This window comes from Taudactylus pleione, unplaced genomic scaffold, assembly GCF_031769625.1.
Source record: "Taudactylus pleione unplaced genomic scaffold, aTauple2 ptg000554l, whole genome shotgun sequence".
NCBI lineage: Eukaryota > Metazoa > Chordata > Amphibia > Anura > Myobatrachidae > Taudactylus > Taudactylus pleione.
The window spans coordinates 872,239-890,330 of NW_028284956.1; the positions used below are offsets into that span (position 1 = coordinate 872,239).

The 18,092-nt window shown below is 34.4% G+C and overlaps 1 protein-coding gene across 6 annotated transcripts in view; it reads right to left on the reverse strand.

The window, feature by feature from the left end:
- Nucleotides 1-5,726: 5,726 nt before the first annotated feature.
- PRDM16 (PR/SET domain 16) overlaps nucleotides 5,727-18,092 on the reverse strand; it is a 696,909-nt gene continuing 684,543 nt past the window's right edge. For 5 of the 6 annotated variants that reach the window (XM_088452606.1, XM_088452604.1, XM_088452603.1 and 2 more), the window contains 3 exons: nucleotides 13,905-14,144; nucleotides 12,558-12,732; nucleotides 5,727-7,143 (listed from right to left, as the gene is read on the reverse strand). In XM_088452606.1, coding sequence (XP_088308732.1) covers nucleotides 7,009-7,143; nucleotides 12,558-12,732; nucleotides 13,905-14,144 — 550 coding nt within the window. In that variant the 3' untranslated portion in view covers nucleotides 5,727-7,008. The remainder of the gene's footprint in view (nucleotides 7,144-12,557; nucleotides 12,733-13,904; nucleotides 14,145-18,092) is intronic. The other variant, XM_088452607.1, reaches the window with a different exon arrangement.

Sequence of the window (18,092 nt, forward strand, 5' to 3'; positions counted from 1 at the left end):
GATGGGAAATAAAGTAACAGATATGTGATCTACGGTCAATGACCACATTGCCCAACTACTACTCTCAGGCATGGTGTTTCCACCAATCATATGCATTACAACCAACTAGCGTATCTGACAGGGACTAAAACATAAAAAAAGCAGTTGGTTGATGCTGGAAGACTTATATATCTAAAAATTATATATTTTAAAAAAGAGAGGAGATAGAGGAAGGTGGGAACTCCAATCCAGTTAGTAGCTGCAAAAGCAGCTGTGAGACCAACACAAATTTTAAATGGGTGTTTTAATATGCCAATAGACATTGTGGCTTCTCAACTAATTGTGGCAATCACCAACACTCTGTGCGGCCCATTATTCCCCAGCCGGAGTTACTTTTTTTTTTTAAAGTGGATGTTGATGGCATTTCACGGTTCATGAATGTGACCATGCAAGACATTTTCATAATGAAAACAGGAATGGCTTTGAAGCACTGATTTTCTTGAGCTGTGGACCTGGCTGTAATCACTGCTTCCCACAGCCATCTTGTACATTATATTATTATTATTAATTGTAATGATGCCAGCAGTGACGGCATTGGATTTACAATCCCGTAGATTGTGGCTCCTTACGAATTCTATCATTTTCACTTCTATATGCTTTAAAGGTTCATCTAACACAAATGGCTGTAGGTACTGGGTAAATGAGCAGATAAATCTCCAGTCATGCAGTGTTATCTTTGCATTTCTATTTATTCCTATAAGAGAAACGTTTAACAAACTTTCTAACGCTTTTGCAAACTAGTTTGTCGTGCCTAACCTGGTAAAAATCTTAAAATCTGTCAAAACAGAATCAGCGGCCATTCATGTGAAAAAGGATATAAAGTTATTAAATGGATGGACCCACATTTAATATTCACAAAAACACAAACAAACAGCTTTTTAAAAAAGCACACAGGTTTATTGCATATCAATCTCATGTATAAATTCATTGTAGCATTGGAAAGATTACATTTGGTATACATTCCTATTCTACAGCATTAAACTCAAAATCAGCTTTCTTATTCATTATCTTAAGGAATTTCTCTACTCAAGTACATTTGTTTTATCACAAGCATCAAAAAGAATTTCTCCCTCCCCCCCAAAAAATCGCTCTTTTGTATTTTTTTTGTCTCTACACTTCATATCTTTTTTTTTCTTTATATTTTCCCACATAAGCGATTTCAATTTTTTTCATATTAAACAGCTGACCTCTCTATATCATTGGCAGCTGAAGCATCAAGTCCCGGACAAAGAACCTAATCACATATACAGTAAGTGCATCTACAGAATTTTTTTTAATTCATTTTTTTAAATTTTTTTTTTTTTTAGTTTTTTGATTTTCCTCTTTTAAAAAAAGTCACAAACAGACACAATGACGGCTAGCCCACCAGTCATGCACAGATTTGCCTATGAACATAACAGAAGCAATATACAATCCAGAGGGAACTGAAACGAAAACAGAATTGCTCCAGAAAACAAAATCTCTGAAAAATTGAAATGAAATCCTGACATTTACAATTGTTTTCACTTCCCAGCAATATACAATTTATAATAAGGGGTACAAGATATTTTTTGCTTAGGGGATACAAAATGAGATTTATTTTTACTTTATTGGGTCTATTATGAACACACCTAATGACATTTCAATGCATTCTCATGAATGTGAGTGTAAGTATTAAATAAAAAATAAAAAAAACACTTCTTATTTATGAATCTATGCTTTGGACATCATGCAGGAGAGCAACCATTTTCGAATGTTACTTTAAATATGTAATTGGCTGGAAAAATGTTGGTCCCATTTTGCATCTATAAGTTTTTCACGACTTGTCAGAGATTTGGATATAAATCCTGCACACTTGGTCCCTTGAAGTTAAAACAAGGTGAAAGATCAATGTATTGTGCTACAAGAAATTAAATGTTGAATGTTTTACAGTTGCATCACTTAATCACTTATCTATGAATAATACTGTATATAATCAATAATCATCCATTCTTCAATGTGTTATTAATATGGATTTGCCTTTGGCTGCAGTAGTTGTGTTGCAACATATCACAATATCCTGTCACATACTGACTGGTAGACCACATGTCAGAATATGGCCTTACACATAAAACATCCAGCTGCCCCAACAGTTCACATTACGGATATTTTACAATAAATGTCCACTGAAAAATGTAATTTAGAATCATACTATTTTCTAATATTCATTAATATGGAAGAGACTGTTTATAATTGCAATGATTTAATAATTAGACAGTATCTAATATTTGCATTATAATAAACACTAGTATAAGTCACCTTGTTTGCATTTGTAAATGTAAGTTTATTTAAATCTATCAAAACCTTAATGTTCAGTGAATGCATTAAATTATGCATTCATATGTTCTCCAAGGCAGGGGTAGGCAATGTTGGTATTAGTTGGCCGTTGAGCGATGCTAATATTAAAATATGTACTTTCAGGAGATCCTGAGGACTAAATATCTGCTGTGTGTTTTACAGATTTGAAAAAGTTAAAAACATTGTGAAAATGTTGGGAAATTAGTCCTTCACTGATGCATACAGGAATTTAAAAAGTCAAATATTAACTTTAAATCAATAGTGACTATTAAAAAAATAAAATAAATTTTGAAAATAACTAAATCCAATGTGCTTATAATTTAACAACAAATCATGAAATGTTACTTATTTTTTCAAAAATATTTAGTCATTAAAAAACAGCCAATTATACCAAATGCGAAACTTACTACTATTATATTATGTGTTTATTAAAAAAAAACTGGTCAAGTAATTTGTCAATTCAAGATATGTTTCAGAAGAATGGAGGATTTTGCAATAAATTAATTTACACAAAAGCACTTTATTGTAAAATGTAATATATATTGCAGACAACCAGTGGTGGGTTGCTTAGTAAATACTTGAAAAATATACTGGTGTCTTTACGCAATTATATGTATGTTTTTAGCTTCATTGCAAAGAAGATAAGAAAACAAAGAGGAAAACAAAAGAAGGCTCAAATTTTGCATTGCAATATAGAACAGAGCTGGAATAGTTGAGTTATGCAGTTGAAAATACCCTGGAGATAATTTAAATAAAAATATGAACTGCCACTTAGACATAATTAAACAAAAAAGTAAAGTTTATGCTAGCAAGCTCACCAAATTGTTATTCTAAACTCATTGTGAATTTTACATTCAATAACATCTCTCTGTATATGACTGCTAAATAATGCTGCTGACTAATTTTGTAAACTAGCTGAATCTACTCACCAAATGCTATTTGGTTCATTATAGGATGAAAATTTAAACATGGCTATTTTGGGAGGCAGTTTCATTTTGTACAGATGACAGCTTGAAATATCCAATAATTACTAATTAGACTGAAGTATGCATATTGATAAAATTATTATTGTGTGAAAATATATATATATATATATATATACTTGGGTTTGTGTGATCGCAATCTTTTTTTTTCCTGGTAGCATCTCCTGAGATTATTTTTATAAGGCATGCTTAACTTTTTGGTGGAGGGGTGTTACCGGCTATTTAATTTCCTTTTTGTAGTTCGCATTCTACAGGGAATTGTTTGAAAGAAATCCTTTATTTGACAGCTCACTGCTCTAAGATCTTGGGTGCCTTCCAAGTTACACAGCACTCAGCTCTAAACCTTTAGTGCATTCTATTTTTCACTTACTAAATTAATTTGTATAAGGGTTACATTTTAGGACTAATATGACATTTTATGGCTGTAATATATCTGTTGAATGAGAACAATGTGTTTACAATCCTACATTAATGAGCTGATACATTAATTAAGACAAATATTTTCATTGTTTTTTGTAAAGTAATGCCTACAATCTAATTAACTGAAATTTCTTTTTAATGCATTATGAGTTTTGGTACAGTATATTGCAGTGCTTGGCAATAATCAAAGAAATAAAATTAATACTGAAGTCTAATTCACTTAAGGGGATATACATTTTCAAAGGTTAAGTGGTTGGCTAATATTGCTTCTTGTATTATTTTCTACTGACTATTCCAGGCATTCTCATACTATGGCTCACAAGGAAAATACTTATAAATAGTAGGGAAAATACATCAACATAATTTCAATGCAATGTCAAAGAATAATGATCAAAGAAGCTCAGTGTTTTTTTTTAGATATGGTAGAAAGGGCAAAATAACTTAAAAAAATTCAGATACAACTGAGGAAAATAATAATGAATACTTGTGTACGTTTTAATATAAATTTTTCTAGCCTTAATGTCTTCATTTAAAAGCAAGATTTAAATTTTTGTTTTAACTTATGGTGCTGGAGAAACTTGGGTCAAATCGTAGGTCATTTCTAGTCAGGAACATCCAAATTGGGTGATATGGCAGACATGTTTCCATATGCCAAACCTATACTAAATTTATTTTATTGTCTTACCTTCCTTTCTGTTAAATTCACATGAATTCAGTGTCAACATAAGTATCAGAGAATAAAGTAAGGATTCCAATCTATGTTACAAGTGAACAAGTTATACTAAAGCAGAATTAGGGCAATGTTCTACGAGTTGAGCCTAAAAAAAAAAACTACCAAAAAATTGAAGACATGCCATGGATTTAGCCATTATGGTTTTGCAAATGTAGATGGTCCAAAATCATAGAATAGTATAACTTTGTTAACATTTTTACATTTTGGAGCTTGAAATGATACTTAATAATAAAAAAGCCCACAAGATTTTCTTTACATGTGTCTGGGGTGATTCCATTTCCTCCAGTGTATACTTTCAAATGCCGTTATGAAAAGAAAATGTGACATTATGAGGTTGGTCAATGCAGCTCTTGACTTCATTTGAATGGTAAGGCTTGAAGCCTTCAATAAAGGGATAGGTATACTTACTTTCACTAAATTTTCAACACACCTAAATATTTACATTTGTTTTTCTTTTTAATTCAACCAGGTGTCTAGTGCTTTTAATACAGTACATTACAGAGTGCTTTTTAAACATCTTTGAGCTTTGAGACAGTGACATATTTAAAAAAAAAATATGGCACTTGCCATTGTGTAATTGTGAGTTTAGTTTCTTCATATCACAATGTTGCTGTTTGCTTAAGTGAAACCATTAAAAGTTAATATTTTTTTAAGACACAAATTGTCTTTGTACACCCCCCAACACATAACAAATAAATACAATACTTAGGCAAAAAAAATAATTAGAGACAAAAAAAAAATGTACAAACTTATGATTGTCTGGAATACCGCAGCAAGATCAGTTGTGATAGTCTTTAAAACTGACAAGTGATCACAGCTTTAAGCCTCTATCTATTGAAAACAGACTATGAATCTGAAAGATGATAATTTTTAAAGGCTGTAATCTGGAAATGAAAAACTAAAAAAAAAAAAAATGTTTTTAACCTTATTTGGCACACAAAGTTTTCTAACACCATTTATATTGTACAGCACAAAAACCTTGTTACTCTGCTTTGGTCCTTCACTAGTCACTTATATTAACATTTCTTCACAATAATGAAATCTAATGCAAAAAATACTGTTATCAAAGAAAAATAAGAAAAACAAATCAGAGGGGCAAATTACAACATATATACAGATTATTATTATTTTTTTACTTCAAATTACTATATTTTTAATTTTTTATTACTTTTATTTGGCCCCGTTACAGAATAATTTAAAATATAACAGAATGGAAATATTAAATTTTTCTCCACCAAAACAAGTATTCTACTAAGAGGAATGAATTGTAAATATTGAGTTTTCAAAATCATTAGGATAGTAAAAATGTCTATATAAGCAGCTTTAAATATTTCAAGCTACATCAGAAAAAGGCTTAAAACCTTATGCACCTCAAATGTATATTTTTGTCCATTAAATACTCCAATCAAAAAGTTTCTTTGTGGATACTGTCCTCTCAAAAATGGTTTAAGATACTCTGGCATGGAGATAAACTTCTTCAGAAGACAACAGTGGTCTCTGTGCAGGTATTCTGATTGAAACTCTTGCAGTTTAACTGACTACCTTTAAAGTCCATTAACAATTGTAGTTTAAATAATATATTTTCACTTTGTATGAAACAGTGGCATTCTGGGAATGTCTCTGAATTTGTGTGTGGCAAACAGTCAATTACAAACTGTATTGATATAGTTATATATTGTGATGAAAATGGATGTCTTAAACAATACACATTTACCATCCAATTTATTTTGCAAACCGTATAGGTTGTTTTATTTTACTATTTTGGCTTACTCCCTGAAACATGTGAATTATTAATGGACTTTTTAATATTAAACATTACAAATTTCCCATTTTAGAGTTTTTTATTTCAATTTTTGTATACAATATTCAAATGTATAACAGTTGTTACCCTCTATCATCAGGATACATATTAATCACATTTTTTTTTAAACATATGGTCATTGTACTGAAATGTGTGCAGACCTATTAGTTTTGAATTAATTGAATTTTGCCATTGAAATCATCCATTGACTAGATCTAAAGATACATAACTGTTTTCTTACAGTCACTGAATGTCAGGCACATAGGGTGAACTTTTGCTTAACAAGTCTGTCTCCAAGGTCGCATTAATGGGGTCTAGTTGATACACAAATGGCCAATGTTACACCTTCTTACAAAGTAATTTTGTACAGCACCATGAACGTTTCCACCCATCCTATGGGTTTTACATTTTATATGTTTGAGGAGTAAAATATTTCTAGTGGTTTTAAATGCATATATTATGCATGCCTGTTTGATCATTCACAAAAGACAATTGGATGGATGTGCTGAAAGTGTGCCGTTAGTCTGGCCTATTTCATGGACAAGAGAACCTTTTGAGAGGACTTACGAAAAAAATGAACAAAAGTTGATTAAACAGTTGCAAAAGTCGCAGGAAACACCAAGTTTACTTCCTAACGACCTCTTGATGCCTTCAAGCTATCTTCTGCATTGAAAAGGTTGATATTGTAACATTGTTTGTATTTGTTATTTGTATTTTTACAAATGGTTCATAGGGTTAAAAGCCCCTGATTCTGATGCTGCACCAGCCATGTTCAACCAGGCATCCAGGGAGTTATGGGAAGAAGGATGTAGAGAAGTATTCTCAGAGAGGGACAACATCATTGCATAAGCCTGCGGAAGGATAAAATATATGAATGCAGAAACATAAACAATGAAGAAGCAATTTTAAATACTACAATAAACAAATAAAAAGGTAAAATAAAGGTGGTAAGGAAACCATATGGGAAAATAATTTTAGTCCTAAATGCTAGAAATTCTAGAAAGCTGAGTAAATCTATCCTGGAAATTGGCTTCTCATGGCTTTTTGGAGTTGCCAGGGATTAAATAGTAGGCCCCATGGTATGGCTGGCAAAAGGGGAAATTATATTTATGCTTAGTGTAATATCCAAATTGTTTATAAGTTTTATTATTATATCTAAAAATCCTTGCACTTCTTCAACAAACCAAACTACCCTCTTTTATATTTTGTAACTTTGTACTTTTGTGCATATGAATATATGAATAGTAGGAACGACTATAATTTTGCCGAGGTTTGGTTGAGGGTCTTCGGAGAACCTCTCCTTATTCCGTTGGTATTGACCACTAAAGACTTTTTCTAATTTGATTTTTTTTTTTGGTTTGTAACATTATGGTCATCATATATTATGATTGAAGAGAAAGGTGTGGTCTTGACATTTGCCAAAATTATTAGAAAATATTTAAGAGTTTTTTTGCAGTTTCAAATGCTGCCACCCCTCTTACTTAAAAATAAAAAAATAACAAGAAAGGAAGGAGGTGCAATTGGAGTTGTATAAAATGGAGTATTAATGGACTGATTCAATAAGCTGCAGAATCGCTTCTGCACATTCATTTCTGTAGGCAGATTCTGTTCACAGCCTATGGAGATGCAAACAGAATCAGCCTACTGTAATGCTCACAAAAATGCACCTGATTGAATTTGCCCATAAATGTAACACTATAAATGATATTGGCTGAGGTTTGGTGTATGAAGAAAAAAATTAAGTGATACACCAAACATCTGAAAACATACTATATATTGTTGCATTTAGTACTTAATTTGGTTCAGTTTCTCTTCTGTATTATAGATTGGGTATAGTAATTCATCTAGTCCTATTTTAGAATTCAAAATGAAATAGATATATACTATATATATATATATATATATATATATATATATATATATATATATATACACACACACACACACACACACACACACACACGTACCACCATTAAACACCAGGCAAAATCCTTATGGCTCATTATTACCTCAGATAAAGATCTCAAACCTCTACATAATTCAGAATTAATGTCCTGCTATTGCAGAGGAAAAAATTGAAGAGACTATCTGTTTCAGATGCTCCAACTGCACTATGTGTAGAACTTTGCAAATTGGTTCTGTGTTTTGTCATATACATGTGTGAAATATAATATATGGCATCGTCATGTATCAGTAGATTTATTGTTTATGCCATCACATGTCCCTGTTCGAAGGTTTATATTGGCAAAACCAAGTGCACACTGAGAGAGTACATGGCACAACACCGCTCGATGATCCTGGCAGCCCTATCTACGGGTACCAGCGAGCAGCCGGTGGCGAGGCATTTCACCACAGCTAAACATACTCTGTCTTCTCTTAAGTACAGAATTATTGATCACATACCCCCTTTAACTTGGGGAGGCGATCGAGCACGTAAATTGTTGCAATGTGAAACACAATGAATCATCGCATTAGACTCACTGTTCCCCTCGGGGTCTCAATGAGGCACTGGGGCTCCAATGTTTTGTTTAATTATATTTCTGGTTTTTATATGGTCACGAATTATTGTAAGTAATGGCCAGAATATTGTGATATTATGCTTTGTTTTATGAACACAGCCGTTTCAGTATAACCCTTTTTCAAGAGGCAGCATCCGGATGCTGCCTCTCGAAAAAGGGTTATACCGAAATGGCTGTCGGGACTAGGCACTAGATATGAATTTCCAGACTCATGGTTTGAATGTCTGACGATAAGTACTGAATATGCTATCCTGACAACCTAGCTTTTTTTATGGCTTCCTTAATGGCACATTAAATTGTTTTTGCCATTTTTGCATTGAAAATTGGAGTTCTGGTTCGTTCCTCATTTGGAAACATCTGGGGGATTATATATATTTACATTAAGTGACCTTGCACCCAGTGATTCCTGGATACAGTGTGTGTGGTTCCTCTAAGATTACATATATATATATAGAAGTTTTTGTTAAAACTAGTTTCTGAAGGGAATTGTGAGACCGATTCAAACTTGCACGCAAGTCGGACACATTGTGTTCACGGAAGTAAATGCAGATATTTGCTTGAATATACTGTTGTACGCATCTACAAAAGGCAGCCATCTGCTGGTTCAATGTAGCTGCCTTCAATAACAGCTATCATGAGATGCGTCCGTAATCGGACCTTTACATATGTTCAATTCTGCAAAGGCCGAAATTCTACCTAAACTCCATTGACACGCCCTCAGAACACTTAGCCTAGTTCTGAACATTCCACTACTGCCCAGTTACACCCACCCAGCCAGAAGTGGAAATGAAACTGAGCTGCATGTGACTTTGAAATGCCCCATAGTTGCTTGCTTTTGTGCATCATCGGTCATGGAGCATGCCTAGGGCTAATAATCGTAAATATATGTCTACATACCTGGAGTTGGTTCAACTCTTATTGTTTATGATTGTTTCAATCTTCAAAGGTAACATTTTATCATAATGTTATTTTTGTAGGTAGGGACTTTGAAAAGGTTGATTATTATTTAGTGCTAGAACTTGTTGATACTTATTTTTTACTGAAAATAGCCCAATCAAATCAGTTTTCATTATACTTTAACTTCAATTATGACAATTAGTAAAAAAAATTCCACAATCACAAATCTTATTCCAAAGGCCAACAATAACAAAAGGTCATTGACAAATAACCCCTAACACTCTATAGCAAAATAAAATAAATTGATAATAAATAATTGAATTATGTGTTAGTGTGGTAGTAGTATTTATACATTTCATTCATATTAAAAGGTCAGAAAAGTACCTATTACATTCCCTTTGATAACACAATCAGGTTTGTTTCTCATACAATTAAACATAAACAGTTAGTACATTGAGCAAAATTAGCAGACATGTAACAGAGACATGCAAATGGCTTGCTTTGAAACAAAAGACAACACAAAGCTACAAATTTCCCCGTCAACCACCATAAAGTTGCAGAACAAAGTATGACTGTCTATAAAAATGTTGCGATGTTACCGAGGCTTTGTAAAAAGTTTGTCATAATTAATATATTTCATGGTTAATTGTGAAAGGTAGGCAAAAAATGAAAACACAATCTACGAAAAAGAATCTACAGGTGAATTTGATCACGTAAGATTAATCTGGATTTACCGTGTTTTCACAACAGATTGTATTCTGCAAAAAAAATAGCACAGTATTTTTTTTTTAAATATAAGCTACCAACTAAATTACCAACTAAATTTTATTTATTTTTTTAAATTTAGTCGCGCAATTGTCTATTTTTTTCCACAGACATCATTAGCCGAAATTTTGAAAATGCATATTTATGTCCAGTATTTCATAACTTGGATGCAACGTATATATTTATATATACATATATATATATATATATATATATATATATACAGTCAGGTGCATAAATATTGGGACATTGACAGAGTTTTCATATTTTGGCCTCTATTCACCACCACAATGGTTTTGAAATGAAACAAACAAGATGTGCTTTAACGGCAGACTTTCAGATTTAATTTGAGGGTAATTACATCCAAATCAGGTTAATGGTGTAGGAATTACAACAGTTTCTATATGTTCCTCCCACTTTTTAAGGGGCCAAAAGTAATGGGACTATCACCTCAAAAGCTATTTCATGGACAGGTGTGGGCTATTCCCTCGTTATAAGCAGGTAAAAGGTCTGGAGTTGATTCTAGGTGTGACATTTGCAATCAGTTGTTGTCGACTCTCAATATGAGATCCAAAGAGCTATCACTATCAGTGAAGCAAGCCATCATTAGGCTAAAAAATCAAAACAAACCCATCAGAGAGATAGCAAAAACATTAGGTGTGGCCAAATCAACTGTTTGGAACATTCTTAAAAAGAAAGAACGCACCGGAGAGCTCAGCAACACCAAAATACCCGTAAGACAACGGAAAACAACTGTGGTGGATGACAGAAGAATTATTTCCCTGGTGAAGAAAAACCCTTTCACAACAGTTGGCCAAATCAAGAACACGCTCCAGGATGTAGGTGTATATGTGTCAAAGTCAACTATCAAGAGAAGACTTCACAAGACTGAATATAGAGGGTTCACCACAAGATGTAAACCATTGGTGAGCCTCAAAAACAGGAAGACCAGATTAGAGTTTGCCAAACAACATCTAAAAAAGCCATTACAAGTTCTGGAACAACATCCTATGACAGATGAGACAAAGATCAACTTGTACCAGAGTGATGGGAAGAGAAGAGTATGGAGAAGGAAAGGAACTGATCATGATCCAAAACATACCACCTCATCAGTGAAGCATGGTGGTGGTAGTGTCATGGCGTGGGCATGTATGGCTGCCAATGGAACTGGTTCCTTTGTATTTATTGATGATGTGACTGCTGACAAAATCAGCAGAATGAATTCTGAAGTGTTTCGGGCAATATTATATGCTCATATTCAGTCAAATGCTTAAGAACTCATTGGACGGCGCTTCACAGTGCAAATGGACAATGACCCGAAGCATACTGCAAAAGCAACAAAAGAGTTTTTTAAGGCTAAAAAGAGGAATGTTATGCAATGGCCAAGTCAATCCCCTGACCTGAATCTGATTGAGCATGCATTTCACTTGATGAAGACAAAACTGAAGGGAAAATGCCCCAAGAACAAGCAGGAACTGAAGACATTTGCAGTAGAGGCCTGGCAGAGCATCACCAGGGATGAAACCCAAGCGTCTGGTGATGTCTATGCGTTCCAGACTTCAGGCTGTAATTGCCTGCAAAGGTTTGCAACAAAGTATTAAAAAGTGAAAGTTAGATTCAGGATTGTTTAGTTTGTGCCATTACTTTTGGCCCCTTAAAAAGTGGGAGGCACATATAGAAACCGTTGTAATTCCTACACCATTCACCTGATTTGGATGTAATTACCCTCAAATGAAATCTGAAAGTCTGCAGTTAAAGCACATCTTGCTTGTTTCATTTCAAAGCCATTGTGGTGGTGAATAGAGGCCGAAATATGAAAATTCTGTCAATGTCCCAATATTTATGCACCTGACTGTATATATATAAATATATATATATATTTTTTAAGTCAAATATTGATTTCTGTAAGTGTGATATAAAAAAGTACCCAATGAATTGCATTTACCCATTATTTGTTGTTATTATAACATTTATTTTTCACAATACATTAGTGAATCATGTTACATTATATAACCCTATGGAAAACTGCTTCAATACTATTTGGGAAGCAAGCTATGTGAAATAATTCTGTGGTCTGTACCTACCTGGTTTTTAGCCTGCCTGTACAGAGATTCTTTTAATGTCTCAGATTCTAAGACGGAATTAAACACATCTTTTACTTCAAATGCTTCCTCTGCTGTTTTTCGAAGGTCCAGCCCCTTCCCAAAATTCGGAATCTGCTCCTCATCTAACAGACGGGCATCTTCCTCCTCAATACACCTGTACCAATGACCAGGGGAGGGGAAGGGGATGACCCTTCATTAGCTTCTCTGGCCTTCATTCAGGCTAGCCAATGTTGCAAGTTTGCTATAGTATCTTGGTGCTATATGCATGCACATGTAATGGTGCTTACAGACACACGGACACATGCACAGAAGAGGACAGTCACAGAACCAAAGGCGAGAAGCTTCTAAATGGATTAGACAGACATGCTTGAGACAGTAAAATATGAGAACGTCTTCTACATATTGATGTATGTTCTACAGTACAATGAGTGGTAGACAATGTTAGCAATGTTTAAGGTATTTAGCTCATTTTATATCATCAATAGTGTGTCAAGCAATTGGTCTTGTATGTTCCAAATCTAGAAAAACGGCAGATATTCCCATGCTGGCTGGATCTATGGCAAAATTGACTTGACAGGTAATGGGCCAAATAACACAAAAACAATGGTTCAACAGTTAAACTGAATGACCAAATAACAGAGGGCCTCATACAGTGTAGACTACTGATCACAACCCTCCCGGTCAATCGGCAGATTTATGTGTCTGAAGACAAAACAATCCAAATCAATTTCAACCATATCTTTTCTACAAGAAAAAAAAAATTGTTGACCTGTCCAAAGGAAAACTGAAATGGGGAGACCAAATCAGGATGTATTTGGCCAACATAACAAAAAGTTATGTCTATATTTAAAGTGTGCTGATACTGTTTACCGACAAACTATTCATATGTAATGTATAACTCACCCCAGTGCTATCATTTGTTGGTTAAAGTTAGTTTAAAAATGTGACCAGTTAAAAACTGGGGATGACCGATTGGCTGCTTATAACACCAATTTTGTCATGATTCCATCTTCCCCCCAAAACTCTTGTCATGAAATAAATCACGCTCTAGAACACGCATGTACTTGTAGGACATATATTCACCCTCTTTATGAAAAACTGTTGATTATGTAACTTTAAATTATTATAGAGTTGAAAGTTGTTAAATGTAGTCGTAGCCTGGAGTGAATAAAACCTATTTAAATATTGATCAGGATAAAGTGTATATTGGCTACTGAAGTTCTTATCAGTCTGTTTTTCATCAGTATCAGTATGATGGTAGTGAAACACAGAAATGGATCATGGAGATTAAAAATGACATCAGCAGGCAGCGTAGAGAAAACTGACCTCCGGGTGTGATCGAAACTCATAGTGAGGGATGTGGGTTCTTCATCTTCCTCATCTTCCTCATATACTTCCTGTGTCTCTATTGTAGGAGAAACGGTCTCATCGTGCGACTTTCCTGTGAGACTTCCGTCTTCATAGTCTTCTTCAAGATCTTCATCGTCATCTTCATCCACATCTTCTGGTTTCTGGTTGCCTAGGCCACAACACTTAGAACTACTATCGATATCCTGATTTTCTGTTCTAAAATACCAAAAATGGAGGTAATAAGAGGAAATAAGCTTTATTGATAATGAACACTTCTTACAACACAGCAAGATTATTTGTTGACTTGTGGGCATGTGCAGTAACCAAACCGCTTTGTTCGGGCTACTGTAGTGCATTTGAAAATTAAAACACAATTTCTAATTTGGGTTACTGCATATTTACAATTTGTTAGTAACTGATACTTTTTGGTCTGTATATTCAAGGAGAGCACAGAACGGGAATCAGTTAATTCAGTCATGAAACACAAATTTTCCATGTTTTTTAGTCCACTATGCCTAAAATTCTTCATAAAGAGGGACGACTAATTATCATCTACACATTTACATATTAAAATTCATACCATGTCTCTGATAATGGGTCAAATGTAACAAGGTGAGCGTTTAGAAAATGTGAGTGTAAACTCTCACACTTTTTAAACTCGGCCAATGTAAGATAGTCCAAAAACATACAAACACATTTTTTCAGGAATCAAAAACCTGTTATGATTTAAACTCTCACCCAGATGTTTTCAAATTTTGAAAATGCAACTCTACCAACGTAATAGTGTGAGAATTTACTGACAAACGCTCACATTTTCTAGACTCTCGCCCTATTACATTTGGCCCACTATGTTTTGATGTATAAAGGATTTATGCAGAATTCTGTGTATCCGTGGTTGGAAAATCAATACATAGAGGTCACAGTTGAAACAAAAACTGAATTCAAAACAAAACTGATTTAAAATGGGAAATGTGCGATTCTTTTTACAACAAAATTAGCCTACGTTAAACAGAAGCTTTATTTTATTTTTATTTATTTTTTAAAAAAAGTAAAAATAACAAACCAAATAGATTTACAGAAAACAGAACTATGGGCCCAATATCAAAATTGGTCCCATAAACAGAAGTGAAAACACAAAAAGACCTCAAACCTCTCATGCATGCAAACTCATTGCAAGAGTCCCATTTCTCTTTCATATTATAGTCAATTTTTATTTTAAAAAGGTACATAAAAAAGGGAGAAAACATAATTTTACGAATGCAACCATGCCTGTTCTTTTGTAAAGCTAAAAAAAAATAAAAAATACAATCTTCGGTAAGTTTTTTTTTTTTTCTGTTTCAGTCTCATTTTCCTGGAAGGTCTTTTCGTACCTCTGGATCGTGTCACTTAATCTAAACACATAAGTGGTGTGTTTGTCTTAGCTTGTTTCACTCCGTTATTCTTTATGATAAATGCCCACATTTGATTCTCTCTCAGGAATCATGATGCCAGTCTGAAATGTATTCCTTTTGTCTATCTTCATCCCACAGCAGGAAAGGCTGAATGATCTCCAGTTCCCTTCAGGAAATGCCACACGAAGTTTATTTCTTAAGTATGCAACCTAATGCCTTCACACCCTCTTCCCCAAGACACAAACTCTATAAACTGGTGATTAATGAGACAGACAAGAACATACATATTGTGCAATTTCAGAGCCATTTTAGATAAGAGTGTAGGTCTGTGAATTTATGGCCCAGTTGAGAAACAGCCTTGTAGTCTCATGTGCCACGACTTGCTGGTAACTTTGATTGGGTGTCAGGATGGCGTCCTGCACAATTTCAAGTTCCAACCATTAAATTGCATTTAAATTTAGGGTGCCAGCTATGCAGTGTTTTGTGAAGGATCTTTATTACATTGTTAAATATATATATCAAATTACTTTTAATAGGCAAGACATAGAGAAGGATGCTGTACAAGAATTGGGCACATGGCCGTCGCAACTATTGAATAATTTCATGGGTCTAGAATAATTACTTTTGGTTCATTTGATCTCTAGTAATTGCTTGAATAGCAATGCATCCAAAGGCTTACCCAAAAGGACCCTAACTCTAACACTAAAGCAGCCTACCGCTAATCCTAGCCTAAGGCTGTAGCTGGTTCCCTACACTAACCAGTCGCAGCGGCTAAGCTTACAGACGCAGCCTAACCCTAACTGCAACCCATTTGGGCTGGAAAAACAAACTGAGCATCAGAAGTTCTCTCTGACCTTGCCAGTAATTGTAATAACTCCCCAAAAGTGCTCTGGATAGAAACTGCATTAGTATGTTTTATTAGCACATCTATGCACAAGCAACAGCCTTGCAGGGGATAACATTGGGGGCACTCACATTTTAGAAACTACATTTTGTTACTATAATTTTTGGTAGCGTTTTGTTTGCACTCCAAAACGGAATTGTGGGTCATTGTTTGCACATGTTTTCTAGAAAGTGGCTAATTTCGCGGGTCACAAATTAAATAATTAAATGTGGCATTCCAGTGCCCCCTTTCTTTGCTGTTAACAAGTGCCTAGGTGTGTGTGGGGGGGGGGAGGTTACACAATTCTGTCCATTTATAAATTCACACCTTGGTATAGGAGTCATCTGATGCAAGAATTCCCTTGGACGATGTATTATAAGGAAGTGAGGTAAAAAGAATCAAACTGTTGTTGCGTTTCGTCTGTAAATCTGTAAAATTGGGCCCACTGGGTCTGCGATTAATGCATGGTTTAACCTAGAAAATCCCTACGTTATGCGTAAGTGTCAAGTGTTTTGTATTCAGCAATGTATTCCCTTTTAGTAATAACTGTACTGTATGGTTACCATGTCTAATTATGCAAACAAGAACCATCATAAGTAAACATACTGTACTTTTCATAGCGTTCCAAAAGTGTAATTAACTAAACTGCAGTACCAGCACACAGATTTTTATATATATATAATTTTTTTTTTTTTGTGACGTACACAAAGAGAACAAATTGTAGATGTGTATGATTATGAATACTGTACCGGGCAGCTATGGAGAAAGTTACCCTCCCATTAGCAACAACATTTAGTCATTAAATTTTTGCTTTCAGGCCTCCAGTCTACAAGCGGTTAAAATTCCCCATCTGCTATGTTGAATAAACAATGCAAGCTACAAAAATTGGTTGGCGATTAAATAGCCCTTGCTGTCAGCATCTCCGAATGCCATTTATCACCCGCCTAGACAGACAGAAAACAAACGTCATTTTGATAGCCTCTATTCCGAGCTGTCCTGGCGACATTTGCAGTATGTGTGGGAATTTGAAAGGAACTACTCCCCGTTTATTTACACAACTCACAAATGAGGATTCAGTGGGGAATAACCTGCAAAATGTGGCACAGATGCTTTCATTAGAGCTTTTGTTCATTTGCTATCCTGAATTATTTTAACATTAGTCAATTAGTCAATGTTAGTTTGTTTATTAATATTTAATTTTTTTCACATTTGTCCTCTAAGGTAAGTACATTTTAAAAGAACATTATACAGAAACTATATATATATATATATATATATATATATATATATATTATTTTTTTTTTTTTTCTTGTATAATTACTCTTTGAGAAAACAATTCTATTTGGTTTAAAAATAAATTTATTGCAAAAGCAGAGATTCTTCTACAATTTTGGTGTTAAACTGCCACTGGGGGGCACTGTTGGGTTGGAAGTTAGAGTTGATATTTATCACTCACTTCCACCCAGGGGAAGTGGCGATGTTGTAGACAGAACCACTATTCGATATGCTATGAACTTATATGGTATCACTGGGGCAAGAATACTGGTTCAGGACACACAGTGGCTGCCTCCTTTGTGTGTAGGCAAGAGAAATCAGAAATAGGGTAGCTGGCATTGCTAATTAGTAAAAATATGCATGTGAATATGGTTGTGCGTACAATACCGCCATAGTTTACTGACAATGTGCAGACAGCATAAGCCGAAACGTTACTTATGTAGGGGACGAATCAGAGTTAACGCACGCCTATTTGCGTAGCAAATCCTGCCTTTTCTCGCGCCGCGCATAATCTAGAACCAAGCAAACACCGGTAAGAGCGATGTAGATAGGTAGACATTATCAGATCACATCTCCGATTGCGACTGAAGGGGCGTAACTGGGCTGTTAAGGAGG